The 21,686-nt window shown below is 47.9% G+C and overlaps 1 protein-coding gene across 1 annotated transcript in view; it reads left to right on the forward strand.

Moving 5' to 3' along the window:
• The first annotated feature begins 4,250 nt into the window (after positions 1–4,250).
• Positions 4,251–21,686, forward strand: part of TMEM207 (transmembrane protein 207) — a 30,237-nt gene continuing 12,801 nt past the window's right edge. The window contains exons 1-2 of the mRNA XM_063131750.1: positions 4,251–4,262; positions 8,505–8,647. Coding sequence (XP_062987820.1) covers positions 4,251–4,262; positions 8,505–8,647 — 155 coding nt within the window. The remainder of the gene's footprint in view (positions 4,263–8,504; positions 8,648–21,686) is intronic.

A 21,686-nucleotide genomic window follows, 5' to 3' on the forward strand; every position in this document is an offset into this window, starting at 1 on the left:
ACCAGATAAAAACAGCAGCAATGCAAAAGTACAAATTTAAAACACCAAGGTAAAATTTATAGGCTGTTAAAATGCTGGGAGAATAAAAAGGTCTTCACCTGGTGTCTAAAAGCATATAATGTAGGTGCCAAGTGAACCTCCTTAGGGAGCTTATTCCACAGCCGGGGTGCCACAGCAGAGAAGGCAGTGGTCCTGGTAGCCACTTGCCTCACTTCCTTTGGCAGGGGCTCGCAAAGAAGGACCCCTGAGGATGAAATTAGGGTCCGAGCAGGTAAATACGGGAGGAGGCGTTCCTTCAGATAGCCTGGCCCCAAGCCGTTTAGGGCTTTAAATGTTAATACCAGCACTTTGAATCGGCCCGGACTTGGACTGGCAGCCAACGAAGCTGGAAAAGGACTGGTGTGATGTGGTCTCATCAGCCAGTCCCTGTTAGTAACCGTGCTGCCCTGTTTTGTACCACTTGAAGTTTCCAGACCATTTTCAAAGGCAGCCCCACGTATAACGCATCGCAGTAATCCAAACGAGAGATTATCAGAGCATGGATCACTGTAGCTAGGCTACCTCTGTCCAGATAAGGGCGCAGTTGGTATAACAGCCTAAGCTGATAAAAGGTGCTCTTTGCCACTGAGTTCACCTGTGCCTCAAGTGACAGTTCTGGATCCAGGAGCACCCCCAGACTACAGACCCAATCCTTTAGGGAGAGTGCAACCCCGTCCAGGACAGGGCAAACATCACCTCGCCGGACAGATGAACCACCCGCTAACAGTACCTCCGTCTTGTCTGGATTGAGTCTCAGTTTGTTAGCCCTCGTCCAGTCCATTACCGTGCCCAGGCACTGGTTCAGAACAGCCGCTGCCTCACCTGGGTTTGATGAAAAGGAAAGGTAGAAAAGTGGATTCACTTTGCCACTGACTTCGGAACCACCGGCAACCACAGCCTTAAAGAGCTGCTTCCCCTCAGAGTAGAGAGAACTGGATCAACCTTGTCTTTGCAAGCAGCTGCCCCATGCGGAGGGCTTTGCACGTCTTCTAGGGCAGTGAACTATTCTCAAGCTCAGGACTAGCTGGCCACAGGGCCCTTCTAGCCACAAAGGGCTACAAAAGGTTTCTGGATTGGACTTCACCACTTCTCCTTAGTGTTGTAACTGGACTGGCTCCTTATTTTTCATCGGACTTCTTCTTCTTCTTCTTCTTCTTCTTCTTCTTCTTCTTCTTCTTCTTCTTCTTCTTCTTCTTCTTCTTCTTCTTCTTCTTCTTCTCCTCCTCCTCCTCCTCCTCCTCCTCCTCCTCCTTCTTCTTTTCCCTCTCATTTCAACCCAATGAAGCAGAAGGCTGAAGAATGGAAAATAATGGCAATTAGAATCCCATCAATTATTTGCTAGCTTTCTAATTACAGCCCTCCTGCTGAGACAAATGTCAAGAACGAATGCACTTGAGGCCCAAATTATTACAAACAAATAAACAAACCAGAACTGGGGAGGTGGGAGGGGGTCAATATGGAAGCCTCATAACTTCCAGCTTCTGATTTTGAAATAATGACAGAACATTCAGAAACATGACTCATATGTTCACATGAATGTGCATTATGTATTTCCATGCTATTATCTACATTCTTGCAATATTTTGACTTTTTGCAAGCAAACAATCTGTATCCTCGTGGGATTTTAAGTCTTTTGTGTTCAACTGTATTCATTCGAAAGTGAAATGCCCTAATCTGGGAGGACAAGAAGCAGTTTATGATGGAGTCTTAAGACTGCAAAACACACGTGGCTGTGAGGAAAATATCATTATGTACACAACTACAAACCAAAAGCACCAAAGGCTTTAAAATGAAGTGAACTACTAACAATATTTCAAAACACAAACTGCTGAAGTGCAATCAAGCAGATGGATTTTCCATAGAAATTTGTTGCTCAGGGGAAAAAAAGAAAAGAAAACAGAATTCAGTGTGTGGGTTTTTCACATGCCTAAAAGCAAAGCAGAGGTTGTCTGCAGTCCAACATCCCAGAAATCACTCCATAACATGAATGTTGTGTTATATGCAATACAAGTATGGTCATGAATACATTTGAGCATGTGGGAAGTGCCTTCACACAACCCCAAACTCTGCAGAACAACAGCAGCCCAGGCTAGTTAATTTCCTGCATTCTGCATAATGAAAAGCAGCCACTGGCTTGCATGTTTTTGATCCTGTGTGCCCAAATGCTATTACTTAATTCATTGTTATTTTTTACAGCTCGCAGTGAGCTACTTCCAGAGGGATCCCTGTGTTAGGCAGCAAAAACAACATAGTCTTATAGCACCTTAAAGACAACCTGCTTTCTTGTGGCAGAAGGCACAGTTCGCAGCAGCAGTAATTGGTGAAAATAATTCATAATGGCTGAGCTGGGGTAGGAGCTGTACACGATGCAGCAGGGCCCGATTCAATGACACGTTCGCCTGTGGCCTGCCCCTGCTTCTATCCCAGAAGGCTTACAAGTGTGTGTGCGTTTTCTATAGCTAGGCTGCAACTAGAATTACAGCCTACTTAAATACAACAACATATTACGGTGGAATTGTGACCATTATCCTGAAAATTGCAAATGTGATCCCACCCATTTTTAAAGTAGCCATGTTTGTCTTATACCACAGTCCTCTATTTCAGCCTTCCTCAACTTGGTATACTCCAGATGTGCTGGTGGGGGATGTTGGGTTTTGTAGTTGAACATAGGGCATTAGGGAAATTTCCCCAAACCCAGGAGGGAAGGAACGACTCCAGCCCAGCCCAGATACAGAGGCTTTATTTTTTTACTACGTACACAGGAGAACAGCTCACCTCCAGTGTATGTAACTCTTTGTACTTTGAGAAGACCCCCTCTCGAGGTCAATGGAAAGTGTCTCCAGCCAGCTGTGAGCCGCTTTCAGTACCTATTTGGAAGAGGCTTCAGTGATAAACAAATATGAGATGCGCCTTTATGTCTGTGTGGATATGGTGACATGGGACTTAGTTCCGGGCCTCAAGGCTTCTTCGAAATATGTTTCTGGAAAAGTAACCTTTCCACTGGGTCAGATTAGCGGGACAATGAGAGGGCGAAGAGTGTAGTGTAGCCTTCACCAGGCGGCAAGGAGACTCTTCTGGGTCTCTCTGTTTGCAGCCATGAAGGAGAGGCTGGGGGGAAAGTGTCAGGAGTGTGTATCTGAGATATGCTCGTGCACTTTATTCACATCAAATGGAGAGGTTTCTCGGGAGCTGGTGGGTTACAATCCTAGAATCGTAGGAAGGGGCCTCTAAGGCCATCGAGTCCAACCCCCTGCTCAATGCAGGAATCCACCCTAAAGCATCCCTGACAGAGGGTTGTCCAGCTGCCTCTTGAATGCCTCCAGTGTGGGAGAGCCCACAACCTTCCTAGGTAACTGGTTCCATTGTCGTACTGCTCTAACAGTCAGGAAATTTTTCCTGATGTCCAGCTGGAATCTGGCTTCCTGCAGCTTGAGCCCATTATTCTGTGTCCTGCACTCCGAGGAGATTAGGAAGAGTCATGGAATCATAGAATAGCAGAGCTGGAAGGGGCTTCTAAGGCCATCGAGTCCAACCCCCTGCTTAATGCAGGGATCCACCTTAAAGCATCCCTGGCAGGTGGCTGTCCAGCTGCCTTTTCAAGACCTCCAGTGTGGGGATGAAAGCGTTTGAGCAGAGGCAGGGCAGCCATCAAGCAGGGACGCTGTCGCTTGGGCAGGCAGTTGGGCTGTCATGTCTAACCCTACTGCCCCTGTTTCCGGAGAAGGGTTTCAGGTAATCAATCAGAATCAGATTCAGAACTAGAAGATGCAGCACCAGACACCAGCCAGACCATACCAGTGGGGGAGGAAGCTCTCACGGGAGATTCCTCAGCTGGCAATCAGCCCACTCCAGAGCTTATCTCCTCAAGGCCAAATCCTATACCCTCAGAGGGAAATGAGGGAGCTTCCGGGGGTGAGCATTCTGAAACACTAACTGATGCTAGAATCTGCCGTACAGGCATTTGAGAAGTAACTTCTCTCTCTCTCTCTCTCTCTCTCTCTCTCTCTCTCTCTCTCTCTCTCTCTCTCTCTCTCTCTTCTTGAATGGACAATTGTCTTGCTTAGTTTGCATAGTAATTGCTTAGGGCGTTGTTACAAAGAGGTAGACTCTATTCAGGTTAAAGAGAAGTTTGTTGCTTAATAAAAGCTTTGGATTACTTAGCAAGCCTCATCATTTGCCTCCCATTGAAAGTACAAGGGTTGGGAGGGGACATGACAGGCAAGGTGAGCTTCTACAAGGTCCCTCCCAACTCTGTGGTTCTATGAAGTTAGAAGAAGGACTTCCCAGTCCCAACAAAGAAACAAATCCCTAAAACTTCAAGATTCGTCCCATCCTGGAACTCTGACATGCGGTGCAGGGCGAAGCTTAATCAAAGACGAAGAAGTTAAATACATAAATAAATTGCTTTTATACTGACACAGATGCAATGGCGCCCTCTACTGTTCAAAGCCTGGTTTCTTGTTTATTATTATTTTTCCTTCCTCCCTGGAGCAGCCTTCCTCAAACAAGCTGTGCTGGCTGGGATGATGGGAGTTGTAGTCCAGAACATCTGGAGGGCACCAGGTTGGGAAAGTCTGCTCTAGAACCAAGATGTTTATTTTATTTTTTTGCAAATACTAGTATTTTATTCCTTGTATCTTGCCCATCTACCAGGGACCCATAGGATAATCACAGAATTATCCTGTTTTATCTTCACAACAATCCTGTGATGTTGCTTTGCTTGAGAGGGAGAGGGAGAAAGAGAAAGAGAAATCCTGGTTTAGGATGACCCAGTAAGCTCTGTGGCTTAATAAGGATTTGAACCCAGATCTCTCTAGTCTATATTTAGCACAGAGAACTAGTGTGGTATCATGCAGTGGGTAGACAGCATAGAATCATAGAACAGCAGAGTTGGAAGGGGCCTACAAGGCCATTGAGTCCAACCCCCTGCTCAATGCAGGAATCCACCCTAAAGCATCCATGACAGATGGTTGTCCAGCTGCTTGATTCCTTCCAAATGTTTGGGACTACAACTCCCCTACGCCCCAGCCAACATGGCTAGTGGTCAAGGATTCTGGCAGTTATAGTCCAACACATCTGGAGGGCACAGGTTCCTTCCTCCCAGGGGCAGAGTATTGTGAGCATCTCTACATTAAAGGAAACCACTGTCATGTCTAACCCTACTGCCCCTGTTTTGGGAGAAGGTGTTTCAGGTAGGGTGACCATATTTGGGAAACCAAAAAGGAGGACACCTAGTGTGTGTGGGGGGAAGCAGCTTTCTGAGTCCTGCAGAAAGTGCGTTATTCCCCCACCACCTTAAAGAACCCGATTGGAGTGGAGGAGGGGAAAGGATTTCATTCTGCACCACCACCATCCACTCCAATTGGGGCCTTTTCTATAATGTCCACTTTCCCCTTTAAGACCTCAATTGGAGCTCGGGGTGGGGGAATGATGTGCCTCAAGAAAGCATGTCACTCCCTCCTGCCATGCTAATGGCAGCCTTAAAGGGGAAGGTGTGTCATTCCAGGACATTATTGAAAATTATAGAAAATCCCCCCTGACACCATGGAAAGAACAAAAACCAGGACAAATCCGGGGAAATCCTGACAGTTGGTCACCCTAGTTTCAGGTAATCAATCAGAATCTGATTCAGTACTCGAAGACGCAGCGCCAGACACCAGCCAGCCTGTACCAGTGGGGGAGGAAGCTCTCATGGGCGATTCCCCAGCTGGGAGTCAGCCCTCTCCAGAGCTTATCTCCTCAAGGCCAAATCCTACACACTCAGTGGGAAGTGAGGTTTCTTCCGGAGGAGAGCACCCCAACAAGCTAGCTGATGCTAGGGTCCACCGGAAGCTAAACCGCACGGGGCGGAAGGAAGGTGTGAGAAAGTTGGTTCGATTACGCCAGGACCTGCCACCGTACCAGGCACTCTGAAGTTACAGGCATTTGAGAAGTTGCTTCTTATTCTTCTTGTTTGCATAGTTTTGCCTAGGGGTATGTTTCCAAGAGGTTAGACTCTATTCAGATAGAAGAGACATTTATTGCTTAATAAAAGCTTCGTGGATTACTTAGCAAGCCTCGTCATTTGCCTCCCATCGAAAGTAAGAGCGTTCTGAGAAACACGACAACCACGTTGCTTTCCTGAGGCTTTGTGCTTCCTGCTTCTTTGGAGCAATTGTTATGGGCTGCATTACATGGGCAGAGAAGGGCAACTACATGGTTTGAATTTAATACTTCCCCTCTAACGGGCTTCATTCACTTCTATTGAGACAACACCTTCTAATGGTGGATGATCCTGCTTTTCCCCATCTATTACCACATTAAAAGCGGTTCTTTTAATAGTGGGATTTCCAGGGGATAGTGCGGGAGATGTCCTGGTCATTGATGACATTGTGTAAGTGTACCTGTAAACTTCCATGAGTGGTTGATCATGACTGCGCAATAAATCATTTAGAGGAGTTCTGTGTTGCCCTTGGTACTAGGGAGGCATGAATTTAAATCCCTGCTCATACATAAAAAGCTCTCTTTGGTCAGGCCTTGGCAAGTCACCGTCGCATACCAAGACGGTGGTCTCCATCCCAAGAGCGCCCAGGGTGAGGGGAAATCTCAGCAGTGCTTTCTTATTTTCTCATGACTTCTTCTCTTCCGGTGCTGAACTTTGGCTTTGACAGTAGTCTCCCCAGTGGTAAACAAGCAAGCTAGGCTGTTCTTTTGTGGGGGTTCATCCCACCCCCACACCCCCACCGAGAAAGGCCAGCCAGAGGGGCTACTGGATTTGGAAACATGCTACCACTTCATGCAAGAGAGAGAACATAATATGGGGATGTGGAAATGGGAAGCTTTTGCGTTGGGGCCCTTTCTACACCAGCCTTTCCCTCCGGAATCATCCCTGTGAGTCCAAATGACACACAGGGGATCCCAGAAGCCGGGAGGGATGATCCTTCCATTTCCCTGGGATAACTGAGACCTCAGTTATCCTGGTTTTATCCGCAGCCCTGGGATGATCCTAAGGACTGTGGATGATGTGGGCACTTGTCCCGGCTTCATCCCTCCTCCCTGTGAGTAGCCTGGGTCAGCAGATGGAAGGAGCCAGGACAGGTGGAGTCCAGGGCCATTGGGGGAGGGGGGGAGCGAGATCAGGGAGTTGTGTGTGTGGGGGGGGGGTACAGTGCAACCCGGCTCCTGTTGTTGTTGCACGACATCCCTCCTCCCATCCGGGATGTCGTGCTTCTGTTTAGACACACAACGATGATCCCGGAAGCAGGTAAGTCTGGGATCACCCCACTTCCTCCCTTTACACCCTTAGGTGTAGAAAGGGCCTTGGTTGACATCTTAACCCCCCTGGGTGATTTCATCCCTGCCAACAAATAACCAGAGTAGGGCTCTGCATGAGCAAACAAGAGAGATTGTTTCCAACATTAATCCGTTGCATTTGCCATTACTTGTGTGTGTTTGCAGACAGAAAGCCACATGTTTTGATCAAGATCCTGCACTGCTATTGTCAAAAAGAGGGGCGGAGCAGGGCGGGAGGAGGAAGAGAAAGATGCAAGAAATCCCACCTAGAATCTTTCTGTTCCGTTTCAATTATCCTGGCCCCATTATCCTGGGCAGTGTGCATTATTCCCTGCGGAGGCTGCCTTGTTAGCGGAGTTCTCCTGTCACCACAAAGGCCGAGGCGCTCCTGATTAAAAAACAGCGCCTGAACCCTGACTTCCAACATGATAAATGGTGTCACAGCTTAAGGCTTTGCCACAGCGACAATCAGAAACCTCCAAAATAGAACTAAACAATTACCCAAGATGTGTTCTGTAATTACCTTCTCCCCCCACTTTCCTCCGTAACTAAATGATGAAGGCAGCAGCCCATGTACGAGTGCGTGTGCATTTGTGTGTGTGCATGCACACATACACACACACACACACACACACACACACACACACACACACACACACTTTTAATCGGGAAAGAAACTGGTAAACAAAAAGAACCATGTGAGATTGAACATGAGGGTGACAATGTTGCTGTCTCCAACCTATGCCCTCCAAATGTGTTGGACTGCGACTCCCAGAATCCCCAGCCAACCTGGCCAGTCTAACATGGCTAGAGGGCACCAGGTTGGGGAAGGCTGACCTGGAATCAAGGTTGAATTGCAAAAACAAATATTCACACTGCTAAGAACATCAGAAGAGCCCTGATGCTGGATCAGACCAAGGGTCCATCTAGCCCAGCACACTGTTCACACAGCAGCCAACCAGCTGTCAATCAGGGACCCACAAACAGGACACAGGTGCAACAGCACCCTCCCACCCATGTTCCCCAGCAACTGGTGCACACAGGCTTACTGCCTCAAATACTGGAGATAGCATATCGGGGCTAGTAGCCATTGATAGCCTTCCCTTCCAGGAATTTATCCACTCGACCCTTTGCTGTTTCCCCCTCCGGTCCCTGATTGCGCACGTCCTCGTCTTCCTCTTATTCTCATGCAGAGCAGGGATCACCACCACATCGCTGATTATAATGTGCCATTGGAGCCGGAGGAGCAACCTCAGCTCAGGACTCCCAAGCGCTTCCCAACGAACTCTCCCAGCTCCAACGTCCCGGTCACCTTTGGTGCGGCTTCCGTGGCGCAGTTCGTAGCCGCCAAACGAATGCTAAAAAAAAACCAAAAAAAAACCCACTAAACTGATAAATGATGCTCTGAGAAGATGCAAAAAACCTGAAGAAATCCAACTGAGATTAATTTTCAGTGCCTTTATTGAGGAGCGTTTGTGGGATGTGCTCAGCATTAAAGAGACACCAAGTGAGTGTGTGTGTGCGCGCCTTAAGACAAGGCAACCAACTATGCACTTAGTGAAAATCCTTTATTTGCATCAGCCACAGGCCTTAGAATGAAATGAAATGTAGAAAATAAATAAAAGCAAGATTGTACTTGACCAAAATTACTCTTTGAGTCCTACAGAATCGGACTCAAAGAGTACTAATCAATGGAACCTTCTCAAACTGGGGAGAGGCAACGAGTGGGGTGCCGCAGGGCTCAGTCCTGGGCCCAGTGCTCTTCAACATTTTTATTAATGATTTGGACGAGGAGGTGCAGGGAATGCTCATCAGATTTGCAGATGACACAAAATTGGGTGGGATAGCTAATACCCTGGAAGACAGAAACAAACTTCAAAGTGATCTTGATAGGCTGGAGTGCTGGGCTGAAAAAAACAGAATGAAATTTAATAGGGATAAATGCCAACTTCTACATTTAGGAAATAGAAACCAAAGGCACAGTTACAAGATGGGGGATACTTGGCTCAGCAATACTACAAACAAGAAAGATCTTGGAATTGTTGTAGATCGCAAGCTGAATATGAGCCAACAGTGCGATAGGGATGCAAGAAAGGCAAATGCTATTTTGGGCTGCATTAATAGAAGTATAGCTTCCAAATCACGTGAGGTACTGGTTCCTCTCTATTCGGCACTGGTTAGGCCTCATCTAGAGTATTGTGTCCAGTTCTGGGCTCCACAATTCAAGAAGGATGCAGACAAGCTGGAGCGTGTTCAGAGGAGGGCAACCAGGATGGTCAGGGGTCTGGAAACAAAGCCCTATGAAGAGAGACTGAAAGAACTGGGCCTGTTTAGCCTGGAGAAGAGAAGATTGAGGGGAGACATGATAGCCCTCTTCAAATACTTAAAAGGTTGTGACACAGAGGAGGGCCAGGATCTCTTCTCGATCCTCCCAGAGTGCAGGACACAGAATAACGGGCTCAAGTTAAAGGAAGCCAGATTCCAGCTGGACATCAAGAAAAACATCCTGACTGTTAGAGCAGTACGACAATGGAATCAGTGACCTAGGGAGGTTGTGGGCTCTCCCACCCTAGAGGCCTTCAAGAGGCAGCTGGACAACCATCTGTCAGGGATGCTTTAGGGTGGATTCCTGCCTTGAGCAGGGGGTTGGACTCGATGGCCTTGTAGGCACCTTCCAACTCTACTATTCTATGATTCTATGATTCTAAGTTGCATTCTAAAAAATTACATTGTATACAAATTCCAAAATCAATACAAGTCTTTACACATAAAATAAGGATAAGTAAATAAAAGAAATAAACTTCTGTTCAGTCAAAGGAGTTGTGAGAAATTAGGACTCTGATAAAAATGGTAGATCTTATTTTGATAGCACCTGCTGAACTTTTTGCAGTTCTTGCTGCCACCTGCTTATTTTGCTCTGTGAGAAGGAAAGACACAGAAGTAATATCTGACTGCCCTGGAATAGATAACAGTAGTGGAGTGATCACCTCTTTCCTTAAATCTCTGTAAAAAGTACAAAATACTAATACATGAGCTGCTGCCATCTCCACATGGGCAAATGCGATTTTCCAATGGGATTCTTTTAAATCGACCCTCAAGTACAGCTGATGGCAGTATACAACTGTGCACTTATATGTGTGTGTGTTTTAAAAAGAAGTGTTTCCTTGAGTCAAGCATTAAGGGCGATTCCTTGGCCTGACCTGGTTTGGGCAGCCAAGGGTAGAGCATCCAGACCTGCCAACTTCATCACTTTAAATGGCTGACAACCAATTTTAATGCTGATTGATGTCCTTGTTCCTTGGATATGTGAGCAGGGTTAGCGTGCCAGGCCCAGCAACACAAGCGGTCACTCAGGGGCATTCGTCTATTTAGGGGTGCTTGCTAAGCAGCACGCCAGCAGAGAGGTGCACCCAGAGGATCCCTTGCAAATTCACAAGAGCAGAGCACTGGTTGCACCCCTCAGATTATGGAGTGCAGTCACTTGGGGAAGCCAAATGCCAGTCTTGTGGCTCACTGGCTAGGGTGGCCAGGGTTCCTGCTTCAGAGAGGAATCATAGAATAGCAGAGTTGGAAGGGGCCTATAAGGCCAGGGAGTCCAACCCCCTGCTCAATGCAGGAATCCACCCTAAAGCATCCCTGACAGAGGGTTGTCCAGCTGCCTCTTGAAGGCCTCTAGTGTGGGAGAGCCCACAACCTCCCTAGGTCAATGATTCCATTGTCGTACTGCTCTAACAGTCAAGAAGTTTTTTCCTGATGTGCAGCTGGAATCTGGCTTCCTTTAACTTGAGCCCTTTATTCTGTGTCCTGCACTCTGGGAGGATCGAGAAGAGATCCTGGCCGACCTCTGTGTGACAACCTTTTAAGTATTTGAAGAGTGCTCTCATGGCTCCCCTCAGTCTTCTCTTCTCCAGGCTAAACATGCCCAGGACACACTTTATTAATACATTGTCATCAGTTATGCACATTTCTGGCCTTGGAGACAGTGGGGGCCGCTGGTTCTGATTTCGGTGAGCCTGTGATTGCATTCTGGGTTTCAGTTAGAACCAGCCAGAACAAGGAATCCAAGGTCCCGAACACATTTTTGGGATAGGGTTCAGCACCTTGGAGAGCTCCTTTAAACTTCTGACTGGTTCTGCTGGTTCTGCCTGAAACTTGAATGGAATCACAGGCCCACCGAAATCAGAGCCAGTTTCACTGCATTTCTCCCAGGAAGGGGAGAATTTTTTCCAACAGTTTCTCACAGGTAAGGCTCACCTTTGGCAAAGGTTATAGCTCAGCTTCTTTCACTCTCTTTTTTTGTAAGGGTTTTTGGTTTATTGCACTGTTAGACTGCAACAGAGTTATGTAGTTATGGGGTTGTTTTTTGTGAAGGACAAGTGTGGTTTTTCGCTTGCGGTTTTTCGCTTGCGGTTTTTATTGCACTGCTAGTACAACTGCCAACAAAATCATCTGTGTTGAACCTTCTGCTTTTCTGAGGCAGAATTTTGGGGGGGGGGAAATTGGCGGTGTTTTTGAGCTTTCCTAATCTCTGTGAGGTGGCAAAGGGCCCTGTGCGAGCTTTCTCTCCCTGTCACACGTCTAACCCTTGCTCTGCAATCTCCCAGGTCACCTGCACTTCCTGAATGGAAAAGTCCCATTGGAGGAATTACCTCATGACGGCTTTAATTTATTTATTTATTTATTTATTACATTTTTATACCGCCCAATAGCCGAAGCACTAATTGAAGTATGGGAAGCTGAAGAGGCCCACAAGTTGCCACCGAGAGGATTGTACAATGAAAGACAGGACAATCACAATCACAATCACACACACACACACATACACACACACACACACACACCCTCCTCAGCCATCTCATGAGCAAAGCAAGTACAAGAACCTCCAACCCAACCCATGAAGACCTCTCCAAAGTTTCTTCTCCTTCGAATTTCTTTTTGGAAGCAATTTCTTCTCTCCCAAATGTGGGAGAAATTAAAACACAGCAATAAACAAAACAAGCAGCAAAGAAAGTACACACAAAACAGCTCAGTCAAAAAAATAACACCCCAGGGCAATAGCAATCATATCGTCTCAAAAGCCAAATGAAATACCACAGCCTGAACAGCCCAACAAAAGACCTGCTGCACGCATGGGGGGCTACCAAAACTCCAGGGTGGGGGGTGAATAGTTGCTGGGCCAGGCACAGGCCCCTTAGAGACAGTGCACTGGGGCACATATAGTGAGAGAGATGTGGGCAGCTGTGTTGGTCCATTAAGATTAAAAAAATCAAAACATTGACAAAATAATATCTACTAGGAACTACGCAAAAGTTTCAAAATAGTCAGCCAGCTTGTAGGATTCCTCTTCGTACTCCTGCTCCTCCTCCACCGCCTGTGCCTTACTCAGGTGTAGAAGCTTTCTCACTCACCAGCCATCCCAGCAGCACTTTCACACTGTGAAATCATGTGGGTGATTGACTTCTATGAGTCCGAGCAGAAACGCGCTTCCCTTTCAGTTACTGTTTCCCACTTCTCACTGCTCACATTTCCAAGGAGTAAGGAGATCAATCAGCATTAAAGCTGGTTGTCAACCATTTGCCCAGTTCTCTTTCCTCCTTCTGTAGCCCATCCATCCAGTTCTTCTCTGGACTTTCTGTCTTCTAGGGCCTTGGCCTCTCCTTTCTTACCTTCTTCACCTGAAACTCGTGGCCCATTTGTAGGATCAGTTCAGCTTATGATAGCCAGACTCTGTAAGGATCAGAGAACCAGTGTGGTGGGTGTAGTGGTTAGAGCACTGCACTGGGGATTGGGAGATCCGGGTTCTAGGCCCCACTCAGCCATGGAAGCTCACTGGGTGACTTTGGGCCAGTCACAGACTCTACCTCACAGGATTGTTGTTGTGAGGATAAAATGGAGAGGAGGAGGAGGAGGAGGAGGAGGAGGAGGAGGATTATGTACGCCACCTTGGGTTCCTTGGAAGAAAAAAGGCATTGAGTGCCAACAGAAACCTATTTCACAGAAGGCAAACTATTTTTCTCTGCCTCTTCCCACTTGCAGGGAAAGACATTTCTCCCAGCTCTTTCTCTCTCATCCCCCTTATATTCTGCCTCACCCTGGGCCATCACCTGTGCATCCCTACACACAGGTGGACACACCCACATGCATCCACCTCAGCAGACAACAATCACGGTGTCTAGGCGTGCCCTGGCCCACCCACCCACCTACCTCGTTCTCTACCCCTGGTGTAGATGCTAGCTTGCAATTCAGCAAGTGATAAACAATGGCAAAACAACACTACAATATCAAAGAAGGCTCACATCTTCTTCAGGACTTCCTAACTTTTCAGATGTCCTTTCAAAATCACAGGGTTTTACTCTGTTTTCTTTTACCCTCTACTTGGTTGGGAGCTGCTGATGGTCGTGGCATTTCCCTTTCATTTCAGGGGGGCTTTTACAGGAAAGCAGGGTGGCCATGTGTCCTCTTTTACCAAGGACTGTCCACTATTTGAAAGGCTTTGCAGTCCCATTTCTGGCTTAAAGATAACGAACTATAAGAACAGTTGGCTATCCACAGGTAGCAGCCAAACAGCGAGGCATACCTATCACCTGGGGCAGATCTACACTACTGCTTTAAAGTAGGGCTGTGCATGGACACACACACCCCGATCCGCTTCGTGGCCAGATCGGGCCCGATCCTCTTCTCGCCGCTCCACCAGTCCCCCGCTCCACTCCGCGGAGCGAGATCCAGCTTTGTCGTCATTGCTGCATGGACAGCGCCGCCGCCAGGTAAGCCACCCCCCCACCCCTTACCTGTGTCTGTCATCGTGGGCTTCAATTGATGCCCCGGCTTGAAGCCAGAAGAGGCCCCGGCCTTCACTTCCGGCTTCAACCGGGGCCTCAATTGAAGCCTGCGATGGACACAGGCAAGCCTCCCTCCTCCCTGCCCCCTTACCTGGCTCCGCCGCCGCTGCCACATGGATAATGGCGCTGGTGGTGCCAGGTCGGCCAACACCCCCATCCCTTTACCTGCATCCATCATGGTCTGTCGCAGGCTTCAATTGAGGCCCCGGCTTCAAGCGGAAGAGAAGGCCGCGGCCTCTTCCGCTGGAAGCCGGGGCCTCAATTGAAGCCCGCGATGGACGCAGGTAAGCCTCCCTCCTCCCTGCCCCCTTACCTGGCTCCATCGCCTGCGGCGGACTGCGGCGGTGGCGGTGCCGCCAGATAAGTCCCCCTCCACCCCACTTACCTGTGTCTGGAGCTCCGGATTGAGGCGATCCTCTTCGCCTCAATCCACAGCCCCCCCGACTCTCTTCGCCTCCGCCTTTTCCAGAGGCGAATCAGGCCGCCTCGCTCCTGCTTCTCCAAACCGAAGAGAAGCAGAGCACAGCCCTACTTTAAAGCACTGTATAACAGTTTTGACAACTGTTGGGGCCCAGGACACACTCCATATACAGTTGTCAAAACTGTTATAAAGCCCTTTAAAGCAGTAGTGTAGATCTGCTCCCTGGTCATAATCTTCCACACTATGTTGAGCTGTGCTATATTTCTATTTAAATTAAAATAATTATTTCTAAACTTGCATCTATACATATACATTAGCAGGTGCGTATTTTATGCAAATGTCTTTTTTTGACCTCTTTTGGGGTGATTCCCAAGTGGCCACCCTAGAGGAAAACCTCCTGGCATATTGAACAGCGGTCTAAAAATGCTGCATGTGAGAAGGAATTGTGATCCTGTCCTAATTACTTTTCATTAATTGGGGGGGGGAGGGAGGTTGAATATGTGGGGCAGGAGGAGAGAATGCAGATGTATTGAGTTGCAAGTTGGACATGAGTTAAACCATTCAAGAAGCAATGGACCAGCCTTCTGTTTTCCACAATTTGATGGCATGGCCCTTTTGGTCTACCAGAATCATCAATACAAGCCTAGTTCTATAACTTGCAAGCCTCTTGGAGACATCCATTCCTGTCCATTTCTACCTGCAAAATACCATTCTGTGTGCTGGGCCCAGATCTGTTCTGCTATTTCCTGGACACTTGCTTTGCCTGCTGTGAACACATTGTACAGATGATACATGGGATACCTTTAATTGAAGTAATTTGGAGAGCTCTGCACTGGCATTCCAGATAGCAATATCTTGTGGAAGGACCGGAAGGCTGATTGGGGCGAAATAATTGCAAAGAGAGAAGCAATCTGAAATTAGTTCATGATGGACAGCCTTTTTCCAAAGGCAGAAGCGTTCGCAGTAATGAGACCTTCCCACTGGTCCTCTCCACATGCTCAGGTTTGCTCTGTTATTAATTTATAAAGAAAAGCCGAGGCTGCAATTTGGAACTTTGTGTGATGAATGCAGAGCAGAGATGTAACTTGTAAGGCACATAGAGTACATTAAAGGCCCGTTCAGTGTTCCCTTCCCCAGATAAATAGAAACAACTCCCCCCCCCCCCATGGCCATCATGTGAAGGTGTGGTTATTCTTGACTTTGTTGCCTCCCATCACTGGACATATTCCTTCTGAAATGGAGCTGATCCATTGGGAATCCCATGTTCCATTTTTATTTCTGAATGTTGTACATGGCACATCCAGGGCTGGTGCCAGACTCCAGTGGGCCCTTGACATAGTGCTGCTGACGATGCCCCTGCTTGCACACTCATGTGGTAGATTGAACTCAGTGTCAATACTTCCAGGTCATCTCAAGAGGACAGTGCCTCTGAACGTATGCAGAGTACCTTTCCCTCAGCCGTCTCCCAGTGATAGGAATAGCAAAGCACTCCCTAAACTCTGGTTTGTGGCACTGTGACTTACGGGTGTGAAAGGTCACACCTGGGATTATTATTAGCAGAAGCAGCCAGCCTGGGTGGGTGGGCTGGTGCCAGACTATTTTGCGCCCAAGGCAAGGTGAGCTACTTGCCCCTCCCCCTCAATTGCGCGGAAGCTCGAGGCTGGCTTGGGCCAGGTTCGAGCTTGCCATGTGCTTTTTCTTCTTCTTCTGGTGGCGGCCTCCCAGCTGTGGGAGAGCGGCTTCCGGGCGGAAGTCCGAACGTGGAGTCGCCCCACCCCCACCCCAGCGTCCCTGGCTTCACTTCAGCTGGACGGGTGCAGGGCGCCATCTCGCCCACCCAAGCCCAGCTGAATCCTCGGGCTTGCCAGGCCTGACTCACAGCCAACAATGCGCGTGAGTGCTGCGGTGCCCGGTGCCCCTCTTAGCTTGGCGCTCTATGGTAGCACCGGCCCTGCGGCACAGTCAGTCCAAGGGCACAAAGGCACTTCACCCAGAAGGTGAACCCCTGCAGTTCAGAGGTTCACCACACGGGGCAGCCACACACAGTTTCTAGCGCACTGCTGGAAAAACCGTTCCCTCCCCGCAATTGGAAACATCGCAAAGTGGGGGGTGGGGAGAGGCGGGATTAGGGCAGGACCTGGACGACGTCATCTGAGTCCTTTGTATGCAACGCACCGTGACAGCGGGCTATAACTCTGGTATGATCGAGCTCATAGACAAAAAGCGTCATCAGACAAGCATTTTATAGCATGCTTGTTACTGGGCGCTCACGGATTTTCAAGGGTGCTACTCACGATGCCGTCCACCTCCCGCACGTCTCCCACTCCTTCTGATCGTTTCCCCGTCTCATATAAAGACCTAGCAATATCTGATCTTTTTCCTCTAGTGAAACACGCCTCCTTTTCCTGCTGTGCGAAACCACCCAGAGAGCTTCAGCTATGGGGTGGTACACAAAAGCAATAAATTAAAATAAATAAATAAAAAGCAGCGCAAAAAACAAAAATACGCCCACTGAATGGGCCATGTAGTCTTTGTTTACTTCCTCTGACTACTACCTCCTCCCCTGTCTGAACAAAGAGGAAGTGTTCGTCCTTATTGTGGTACAGAAGCAGGATTCAACGTGACAGGAGGAAAACGTGATTCTCCGCCCCCATCCAAAGAAACTCAAAAGTAAGGACCATATTCCATTGGCATGCATAATAAGCTTTGACCTCTGACCGCTGCTTCTCATGACTAAGACTCCCTCTGATGTTGCATCCAGTTGAGTGATGAAGATGGTATGAAGAAGATGGAAACCATTCAGCCCTGGTTAGGCCTCATCTTGAGTGTTGCATCCCGTTCTGGGCTCCACAATTCAAGAAGGACGCAGACAAGCTGGAGCGTGTTCAGAGGAGGGCAACCAGGATGATCAGGGGTCTGGAAACAAAGCCCTATGAAGAGAGACTGAACGGGGCATGTTTAGCCTAGAGAAGAGAAGATTGAGGGGAGACATGAGAGCACTCTTCAAATACGTAAAATGTTGTCACACACAGGAGGGTCAGGATCTCTTCTCGATCCTCCCAGAGTGCAGGACACGGAATAACGGGCTGAAGTTAAAGGAAGCCGGATTCCAGCTGGACATCAGGAAAAACATCCTGACTGTTAGAGCAGTACGACAATGGAATCAGTGACCTAGGGAGGTTTTGGGCTCTCCCACACTAGAGGCCTTCAAGAGGCAGCTGGACAACCATCTGTCAGGATGCTTTAGGGTGGATTCTTGCATTGAGCAGGGGGTTGGACTCGATGGCCTCGTAGGCCCCTTCCAACTCTGCTATTCTATGATTCAGTTTTTGAGAGGATGGGATTCAGGCCAAGAAAGAGCGCAGGCTGGGGTCTGCTCATGGCCTCCACCATGATTGAGCAAACAATATTTCTGAGGTGTCATATTTCATCTTGGTCAATCATTGGCCACAGGACGCAATTGCAGTTTAATGTTTACCCTGAAATGAACAGAATGTGACACCATTTGTGTCAAATGTGCAAAAAACAGAGTTAATGATGGCTTTGCAACTCAGCTGCTTGTACTCCAAGCAAAACTCTAGTAATAATAAATGTACAACAAGGTGGGGAGAGGCAGGAGACGGTCATTGGAAGGGAAAGTACAGAACCAGACAAATTGCAGTGGGGGGGAAGGGGGGCATGCCAAAAACAAATTTGTCGCTGGAATGTTCTTATCATTTGAACTTATATTTACTTGATTGGAATTTCCCCATGCATGCATGCCTTTGGATTCAGGGATGCACAGGTGTAACGACAGGACGTTTCCAATTTGCAAGATGTTGACCTTCACAAGGTTCCACCAGCTTAACTCCAGGTTGCCTTTTGGAGGAAAGTATGGTGAGGCCAACTGTAACTCCCAAGTCACATGGATCCATTGCCTGATGTACTTCCTCCACATCCCAAGACACAAGTTACTTAATTTATTTTTTCAGGAGCTGGAACACCTTCCTGATCAGCAGCAGGAAAATCACAGGCCAAGACTGGAGAAGCTTCCTGTTGCTTAAAATGTGGACTCTTCAAGCACGTCTGTTCCTGTCAGTTATTTTGCAAATCGGAGGTCTCTGTTTGGGATTTACCCAGGTAATGTTGTATCTGAGGTGTGCACCTATGCCTGACTTGTGTGGCTTCCTTTGTGGGCATCTCTTAATTTGGGCAGTAATGTCGATGATCAAAGAGCTGTGGTTGCAAATAGAAGACAATGAGGCAGAGTTGGGGAGGGATGGAGACAGGTGGCTTTTCAACTCCGAAGGAGATGCTGTTTTGCAGTGCCCACATATCTCCCCACGCTGTGTAGTTTGAGCCTTAATTCTGAGTGGGTTTTTAGCATCTGGGCTGGATTGTAACAGTGCAATTGTGTGCGTTTTTGTAATTGTTTTACCCCCAAGCACACACAACCATGTCACACTAGGGTGTTGCTCAAGGATTTTGTGAGATCTGCATTTTTAAGCGAACTGACCTGATTCGTACTTCCTGGACAAACACAGAGAACAAGAACAGCTATCATTCGGGCCTCACAGTTTTGTGATTCAGTTCTCAGCTCAAAGAATGTACCAAAATGTATATAAAAACATACATTTTAGATTTAATTAATTAAGGTGACCATATGAAAAAGAGGACAGGGCTCCTGTATCTTTAACTGTTGCATAGAAAAGGGGATTTCAGCAGGTGTCATTTGTATATATAGGGAACCTGGTGAAATTCCTTCTTCATCACAACAGTTAAAGCTGCAGGAGCTATTCTAGAGTGACCAGATTTAAAAGAGGGCAGGGCTCCTGCAGCTTTAACTGTTGTGATGAAGAGGAAATTTCACCAGGTTCCCCATATATACAAATGACACCAGCTGAAATTTCCTTTTCAGTACAACTGTTAAAGATACAGGAGCCCTGTCCTCCTTTTCATATGGTCACCCTAAATTAATCAATTAATTCATTTGTACTGTGCCTTTCTACAAAAAATGGCACTCAAGGTGGCTTACAGAACCAGTTAATGGATCCAAAATTAGATATTTTTAGGGTATAATATCTACAAGAATCCATAGTTTGTGGTAGAATGCATACAAAATTGTGTATTTTGAGAGAAATAAGTGCAAAATAATGTGAATTTTCATGCATTTCAAACATTAAAAAAAAGAATTCATAGATTAATGCAAAAATGGAATAGAACAGACTTAGGATAGAATGAAACGGACACAAACTGGAAATAGACTGAATTGTCAGTCTTTATGCTGTACCATGAGTTGTTGTTTTTTAAAAGTTGTCCCAACGTCAAAAACAGCATTCCAAGTGTTGGGAAACGGCTCTTAGAGAAACATACCTTGGTTTTTGGATCCAGGCCACAGTGGGTGTGCAACTGAAAATAACAGGGTCTGATCCTTTACATGAAGCCAAAGGAGAGGAAGAATGCTATTTGGTTATGTTGTTTTTATGGACGTTAAATCTCTTGCATCCATGAATGGGGAAATTCCAGTCAGGAAAATATGTGATTTGGGGTGTGTGTGAGAAAATGCAAGCTACTATTAATGTGCTTCAGATCACAGCCCCCCCACGCCCACCCAAAACTCGCCTGTTTCTCAGCCACAATCCCCCACCCTTACCTCGTTCTACATAACATACTTCCCCTAATGTTCCACCACCCTACTGAGGAACCCAACCATCATTAATTTTGTCCCTCACAAATGTAACACAACGGCTGGTGGTAAGAAATAATGAATATGCTCTGTAAAATTGATCTCACCTTGGGGAGGACAAACCTGTTAATGGCATCTGAAGTAAGAGCTTTAATGGCGACAAACAGATCTGTGAAAAATCCCCCTTGTACGTCTTTTCAGGCTGCTACCTTAGCTCAGTTCCATATCTGTTATTTATACGTTTCCACATAATTTATACTGGTGAAAACTGAAAAGAGAAAATGGTCAATTTCCTTTTAGGTTGCACCAATTTCAAATAAGGAAATACATTTTGGGGGGAAAGGGGAATGTTATCTCTCCCAAGAGGGACTTTGCCTTTTGCATTCCTTGGGGATTCTATGTTGTTTTTATGGAGGAAGCTACTTTGTACATCTTATGAAGGAGCGTGGATGGCTGTTGAGTGCAAATGCACGCACACTCACGCACACACGTTCCACAGTCTGGAGGGGACAAGTGCGGTAGCTCTTCTGTGGAGCTCCGTGTTTGGAGTCAGGTCCTAAGGCCTGCACTCTTTGCAAAGCTCACCCCTGCTCCATGGCTCTCAGCTGCCTGTCATAAGAGCAGGGCCGGTACTACCACAGAGGCCACTCAGGCAGCCGCCTAGAGCACCAAGCTAAGAGGGGCACTGGGCACCATGTAGCACTCACACGTGTTGTTGGCTCTGAGCTGGCCCGGCCCAGCCCAGCCCGAGGATTCAGCTGGGCCTGGGCGGGCGAGATGGTGCCCCGCACCCGCCCAGCCAAAGCGAAGCCAGGGACGCTGGGGTGGGGGTGGAGCGGTTCCACGTTCGGACTTCCGCCTGGAAGCCACTCTCCCAGAGCTGCTCTAGCTGCCTGGAAGCCGCTTTCCCAGAGCCGGGAGGCCGCCACCAGAAGAAGAAGAAAAAGCACATGGCGAGCTCGACCCTGGCCCAAGCCAGCCTCTGCCTTACTCCCAAGGAAAGGGCACTGGGTCGCCTCACCTCGCTCCTCAAACAGGCCGCGATGTCCAGGCAGGCGGGCAAGCGGGACTCCTTCTCCCTTCCCCCAGGAAAGCGAGGGACTTGTGGACTCCTCGCAAGGCAAACTCTCCTGCTTCCTGATCCTGCACGCGTGGATCAACGGGACTTGCATCCGAGAAAGCCTTGCACCGGGAGGCACCAGTGCGGCCCGATCCACCTATGCCTCCTTACTCGGAGGCCTTATTCCCCCGAGTAAATGTGCGGAGGGGATCAGGACGCCAGGCTGCGTAGCAGGTTGCGTTCGCATGGAAGTAAGTCCCGGTGAATTCCAGATGGCTCGGTCCCAAATCGAAGCGAGCCAGTCCCAGCTCTCCACTCGGCGCACATGTTCAGACTTCCGCCAATTTGGGTGTGTGTGTGCAAGTAGCTCACCTTGCCTAGGACGCAAAA

Source organism: Elgaria multicarinata, chromosome 8 (genome assembly GCF_023053635.1).
Source record: "Elgaria multicarinata webbii isolate HBS135686 ecotype San Diego chromosome 8, rElgMul1.1.pri, whole genome shotgun sequence".
Taxonomy (NCBI): Eukaryota; Metazoa; Chordata; class Lepidosauria; order Squamata; family Anguidae; genus Elgaria; species Elgaria multicarinata.